At 43.5% G+C, this 6,104-nt stretch overlaps 3 protein-coding genes across 3 annotated transcripts; 1 reads left to right on the top strand and 2 right to left on the bottom strand.

The window, feature by feature from the left end:
- Positions 1-1,494: 1,494 nt before the first annotated feature.
- ASPWEDRAFT_307279 (uncharacterized protein) lies at positions 1,495-2,417 on the bottom strand. The gene is made up of 3 exons (XM_040833452.1): positions 2,328-2,417; positions 2,039-2,167; positions 1,495-1,658 (listed from the first exon to the last, which is right to left on the bottom strand). The coding sequence occupies exons 2-3, from the start codon at positions 2,137-2,139 to the stop codon at positions 1,559-1,561; spliced, it is 201 nt and encodes a 66-aa protein (XP_040683217.1). The 5' UTR covers positions 2,140-2,167; positions 2,328-2,417; the 3' UTR covers positions 1,495-1,558.
- Positions 2,418-2,743: 326 nt separating this feature from the next.
- ASPWEDRAFT_46942 (interferon alpha-inducible IFI6/IFI27 family protein) lies at positions 2,744-3,587 on the top strand. The gene is made up of 3 exons (XM_040836871.1): positions 2,744-2,773; positions 2,820-3,348; positions 3,400-3,587. Exons 2-3 carry the CDS (start codon positions 2,952-2,954, stop codon positions 3,495-3,497), a joined length of 495 nt encoding a protein of 164 aa, XP_040683216.1. The 5' UTR covers positions 2,744-2,773; positions 2,820-2,951; the 3' UTR covers positions 3,498-3,587.
- A 714-nt stretch (positions 3,588-4,301) lies between these two features.
- On the bottom strand, positions 4,302-5,636 carry ASPWEDRAFT_177887 (uncharacterized protein; the record flags this gene model as incomplete). Its single annotated transcript, XM_040831739.1, has 1 exon — positions 4,302-5,636. One exon carries the CDS (start codon positions 5,634-5,636, stop codon positions 4,302-4,304), a length of 1,335 nt encoding a protein of 444 aa, XP_040683215.1.
- Between the last annotated feature and the right edge of the window lie 468 nt (positions 5,637-6,104).

Here is a 6,104-nt window from a genome sequence, read left to right as displayed (position 1 = left end):
TCTTCCGTTGCTGTCACCTGTACCGTTAACTACAGTATTTGCTATACTACAGTATTTCCGGAAAATGGTGTCACTACCTTCATGCTCTTTGTTGTTTCCCATACCCTAATGCCAAGATACACTAAGCTACATTAAGATTGTTCCGAGTGGCTGCAGATCGGCACCTGGTAACGTATGGTAAAGTAGCTATAAATAACTTAAGCCTATGTATATTACCTGTTTCAACTGTACAGTTTCTCTGTACCTCGATGCCCCGCCATATTTCTTTGCTCTCTCCAAAGCAGGCCGAGCAGACCCTCATTGATCGATCAACAAGGAGTGCGACTCATAATGGCGCCTAATCTTGCTCAATCCACCCTTGACCTTATTCATGATATGATAAGCAGTGATGAACTCACTACGTCCCAGATGGCTGAAGCTGCTGGCTGCAGCAAGCGTGCAATCATAAGAATTCGCTCTAACCTACACTTGTTTGGTCATGTCAAAGCACCACCAATCAAAAGAGGACGGCCACGACATGTTACACCAGATATGATAGAAGCCCTCTGTGATTATCTTCTTGAAAAGCCTGGTTTATATATCTATGAGATGCAAGTTTTCCTGCTGGATGAATTTGAAGTATATATACCCAAATCTACAGTCAGTGATGCACTTCATCATAAAGGATGGTCGAAGAAGACAGCCCGGCAGAAAGCAAAGGAGCGAAATGCAGATTTGCGTGATGAGTATTTTCATGATATATCAGAGTTCTGCTCATACCATCTTATTTATGTGGATGAATCTGGGTGTGATAAACGGGTCGGCTTTAGAAGAACAGGCTGGTCTCCCCTTGGAACAACACCAGTCCAGGTATCTAAGTTCCATCGAGACCAGCGATATCAGATACTTCCTGCATATACTCAGGATGGGATTCTACTCTCTCGTGTATTCCAAGGCTCTACTGATGGCGCATTTTTTGAGGATTTCATCGAAGAACTTCTCCAGCATTGTCAACCATATCCTAATCCTAGGTCTGTCCTTATCATGGACAACGCCTCTTTTCATCACTCTGAGCGAATAGAACAAATGTGTTCTGAGAAGGGAGTCAAGCTTGTATATTTACCACCATACTCACCAGATCTTAACCCCATTGAAGAGTTTTTTGCCGAGTTAAAAGCTTTTATTCGACGACAGTGGCAGTCCTATGAAAACAACCGTGAACAAGGATTTCATACTTTCCTTGAGTGGTGTGTTGATGCTGTTGGTGCAAGAGAGCAAAGTGCAAAGGGGCACTTCAGGCACTCAGGTATATCTATTGAAGAAAAAAGATGTGAGTTCCGTGTGCTATATTTTGAAGGGTTAATCTTTAGAATCATTGATTGCTTGGGTATCATATGTATGAGCACAAGATGGCTTCGAATAACAAAGCACACAACATCAGAACACAGCTAACACGTTTAGCCAGCCACCGAGCCGTAAACCCGCAATATATCCAAGATTTGTTGAACCATCTGCTTTCACATCTACGTCCTCCATATCTCGAAGAATTTTCTCTATATATTCGCTCGCACCGTGAGTTTCATAGTGCGGATGGTGGGAAATAGAGGATCGCGTAGAAAAGAGGTCTCGAGTGAATCGATTTTATACTCATATGAATTGCCAGTCGGTTCGAAGCATATCTGGAATTCACCAAATAGTCAGTGATAATCCAGTGTCAACGTGAGAGCATTCACGGGGCTATCAATCTTGGATGCATCAAGACGGTGACTTATTCCTGGTTCGAACATATCTAATATTCGAAACACATTCTTCTTTGACTCGGTCTGGGAACATGTATTAGTACAGCAACTGGATATTTCATTTCCAACATACTAAATCCGTTTCTCCAGGTGCCACAGTTTGCAAATAAAGGGGAAGAATATGAGCAACTTCCAAGTATTGAAATCCACCACGTGATTCATCTTTTAGTAGGTTTCCGTCATCATCCTTACAATCATTCCCGTACTCTTCGGCGCGCTTCCTGGCTTCGACTATATTGAATTTATGAGATATCACACACCGATGATGATCACGCACAAGACAATTTTGCCGAAGGATAGATACGCGCTGTCTCGTACCAGTTGGCGTAGGTGTTTGTATTATGGACAACGATGTAGGCATTGCTTGGGGTGTCTTCGCGGATAATACCCTGACTAGCCAGTATTAGTTAACACAAGAACTGAAATTTTCGAAATAAAGATTGCCATACGTGGAAGAAGAAAATTATCAGTAAAATATTCAGCAAACCTCTCGACAGCGTCCTTGATATTGATTGTGTTGCTTGGGGCCCGATGAAGTTGTCGACGTACGATAAGGCAGCGGAGATATCATTCTGTATAATTAAAACTTTCACGGATATACAAAAAGAAGAACCTTAAAAATGCGTCTCGAGATGCAACGCGTGTAGATGTTTCTTGAATAAGCTTCGCAGGCTTGTAGCCCTTTTGTACAGTTTGTTCGAGGCCATAAGATTGGACAAGCTTATTAAGAAGAGCATTTGCCTTTTGGTTTTGCTGTGATGTCAAGGAGAACGATGGTGAGAAATCCAGTACAGATTATAAGACGATTGATGTCGATGTTGAGCGATCATGATGGTATGATAAGGAGTGGTCTCAGAAGTTGCCTACCTGAGTCACGTGCATGTGCACGTGCTAGAACCAATAGAGTTCCTACTCCGGAGTAGAATTAGCTTGGCTATCTACAAGATAGGCTGTTTTACTCCGCCCGTTGGTATGTTCCCTTCTGGGACCCTGTGGTACGTGCTCTTACTAACACGTGACCAACTTTCTGATGTAAAATAGCAACTCCTACGACACCACTTGTCCAACTTTTTCCTGATTCAGCACAGTAATCCCACAAACCCCTCCATCTACCTATGCTATTTTTCAATATTTTGAGGTTTTGATAAGCTACTTTTTATCTAACACAATATAATGGAACGTCTTCGAAATGCAACTGCCTCAATCACTTCTTTCAGCCAGGCTGTTGTACGAGAACATACAACCGCCTTCGCGGTTGGTAGCACAGGGCTTGCCCTTGTCACTGCACCGATTACCGGCCCTACGGTATTAGGTGCTATTGGTTTCGGCGCTTCAGGTCCTGTTGCGGCTTCTATTGCTACAGCCTGGCATTCTTCAATCGGGATAGTTCAAGCTGGTAGTTTGTTTTCAACCCTACAGGGAGCTGGAATGGGAGCTGCAGCAGGCACATTCACAACAATTTCAAACATTGGGATTGGGCTGGCAGGATCTGCGGTAGTGGGATCACAGTGGACTGGTATGAAAGAAACATCACATGCAAAACATGATATTGATATAGCGGGTCATTGTGGTAATGAATTAATGCCTTTATTTACACTGCTCAATGCTAACATGGATAAAGATGACGGTCAGCTATCTGAAGATGATTTAGAAATGCCTGAAATGGAGGATACTCTAGGTAAAGAGTTCGCGAAATTCCTTAAGATCGACATGTCTTAGGTAGAGGGGCTCTCATGTTATCCAAAGCAAAATTGGCCAAATTTGAAGGAATAGTTATATCAGATTGCAGGAAATCTTCACATTTATAACCTTTTTTTTTTTTAATATTATTCATCAAATATTGGTAATTTTTAAATTGCGCAATAGATACTTTACCCTCAATAGCCTCATGCAGTGCCTTCAAACTGAGCCGATTTATATAGTTGAGGAAAGCCATGACTATCCGCCGTAATCATTATCTACCCCATACCCCATACAACGATGAAACAGTCAGCAGGCGGTCAAAAACGGCTACCTTTGATGCCGTTTTACAAGTCCTGCTAACCGTCCACGGCCTTGGCATCACGTGTTGTTAATCCCATGCCTGTTTGTCTGTATCACCATGACCTCTCCTAGTTGGTCGTCCCTGGTGCCTGGACGCTTTGTAGACGCTAACCGTTGATCCATTCGTTTTGCTACTGCCAGAGCAGGGCTCATCCGTTGCTCTACCACACCTCCCTAAGTGAGAAGCCGTTTCTGACTCCCCTCGGTTCTCCCCCAGTGATTTTGTTAGTACGGTCCACCAGCAGGGGTGTGTGAGTGCCTCACCACTCTAATTACCGCCTTCCTAAATTAGTAAAAAATAAAGCCATTCGAAAATCGCAAACGTGGCCCCTATATACTCGAACCTAAGTAAGTTGCCCAAATCCTGATACTTTATTCCATTCCGTATCTTGACAGTAGGATAATGAATTCACTGATATATAACATGAATTTATAAACAGCTGAGGTGGATATAATCATGAACCTCGATCCGGGTGCTCTTCAATCTTTGCTCTTTTCATAATCTAGCCAGTGCCTGATCTCACTAACAAACCGGCGAGCAGCACCAACTTTCACACCTCGTTTGACAAAAAATTCCGAGTCTTGATCTTTGTCAATCTGTTTGAGATCGAGGCAGTTCTCTAATGCCACATTGCCTGCGTTGACAATCTGTTCCTTAAAGGTCTCACGGCTCACGCGGGATATCTGCCAAGCAGTGTATTCCTCGACGGCGATATCAAGTGGTCCGGAAATATGAATAGGATCAGCATGAGTAGTACTCCCTGTATCAGTGCCCATCGCGGGGGGAAGAGACGACTGTGTCGGGAGGACATTAATATTGATCGGACACATTGACCCTGGCAAGGAGTGATTGGGACCTTTCTTTTGTTTCTCGTGTCGCTCTTCCTCCTCGTCGTACAGTTGTTGACGAACTTCTTCGGGAACATCATCGTGGGTCTCTATAGTGCCACCTCTCTCAACAAACTTGACCAGGCTCTTGAGATGGTGCGTTTTAAGTTTATAATGCTTTTTCCCAACAGGGTTCTGCCAACAATATTGTCCTTCGTGTCGACATGGTGGACCAGAACAACGCATTATTCTATACACATCTCGCCAAACTGAGGGTTGTCCCGAGGCATATTCGGCATCAATCTGAACATCTCGTTCGGTAAGCATCTTCTTGGTCACTGATGTTGTCCCACGCTTGTCAGTATTTCTTGATAGAGGTAGGTCGCTGTCCTCTATATAGTTAATTGTAATACGAAGTCGTAGCCTTTTGCCCGCATGTAACAGATTTCCCCACATCAAGAGCTGCCTTTCTATGCTTGTCCAATCAATGTTAGTATTATCAAAGGTTTTGAAAAGATCATCTTGTGAACGGTCATTTACAGATACAATGACTTCAGTATCATCTAATCTGACCCGCTGGTTGCGCTTAATTTTCCGACGTACGGTACTTTCAGCATTTTGCTTTATTTGCTCCCAGTACGAACTGGGTCGTAGAACCAAATCTTGTTCTGTGTCTTTTTTCACAACCCGGTTGTTCAGCGTTACCTTCCACTCAATTAGATAACGAATGCTGGTTGGTGGCTGTTTATCATTTGTTGTTCCATTTCCCCGATTATCCACTTGGAGGAAATCTAATTGGTTGGGTATATTTTGACGCAAAGGGGAGGAACGTTCATCAGGCTCACGGTTGGAAGAAAAGCTAAATACGGAAGGCGTACGATCACGGCCGAAATTACCAGGGGTAGGGGCATAGGATGGCGTTCGTTCCCATGAATAGCTCTGTTGAATTTGCGAGGCATAATCATCGTTGAAAGGGCTGAACCTCATCTCCTCGAGGCAATAAATGCCACTGAGAATCCTGTTGTTAGAACCATCAGATGTTAGCCTGCAGTGCCCGGGGCCCAATAAGATGATTAACGAGGGGGGAGCTGCAGCTAACAGGCCCAGTAAAATGATGACCAAAGTCATAAGTATTGAGCCCCTAAGACAAGACACTTTTTGCCACTGCCCGTGGTAGTTAGTCTGGATAACCGGTTTGCTGCTTCAATGTGGTGTAGGAGACAAGGCAACTGTTGACAGATTGCCCGATACCACAGGCACCATTCCAGTTCCTATTTTCGAAGGACGGAACCTTCTAGATGCTACCATGGATATTCCAATACAATTACTATACACAATGAATGTTAATTTGGTATATAATACAGGAAATGTAATGTACAGGAACATGGTTCTTCCATGAACTAATCTATTCAGGTTTAGTGTATCTTGGCATTAGGGTCTGTGAGACAACAAAGA

This window comes from Aspergillus wentii (genome assembly GCF_001890725.1).
Source record: "Aspergillus wentii DTO 134E9 unplaced genomic scaffold ASPWEscaffold_17, whole genome shotgun sequence".
Lineage (NCBI taxonomy): Eukaryota > Fungi > Ascomycota > Eurotiomycetes > Eurotiales > Aspergillaceae > Aspergillus > Aspergillus wentii.
This window is presented reverse-complemented; position numbering and strand designations above follow the sequence as displayed.

Coding starts and splice junctions, on each gene's coding strand:
- ASPWEDRAFT_46942 (XM_040836871.1), top strand. CDS start 2,952: ATGGAACGTCTTCGAAATGCAACTGCCTCAATCACTTCTTTCAGCCAG. Junction 3,349..3,399: donor TGATATAGCGGGTCATTGTG/GTAATGAATTAA, acceptor ACATGGATAAAG/ATGACGGTCAGCTATCTGAA.
- ASPWEDRAFT_307279 (XM_040833452.1), bottom strand. CDS start 2,139: ATGCCTACATCGTTGTCCATAATACAAACACCTACGCCAACTGGTACG. Junction 1,659..2,038: donor CTTGTGCGTGATCATCATCG/GTGTGTGATATC, acceptor GGTGAATTCCAG/ATATGCTTCGAACCGACTGG.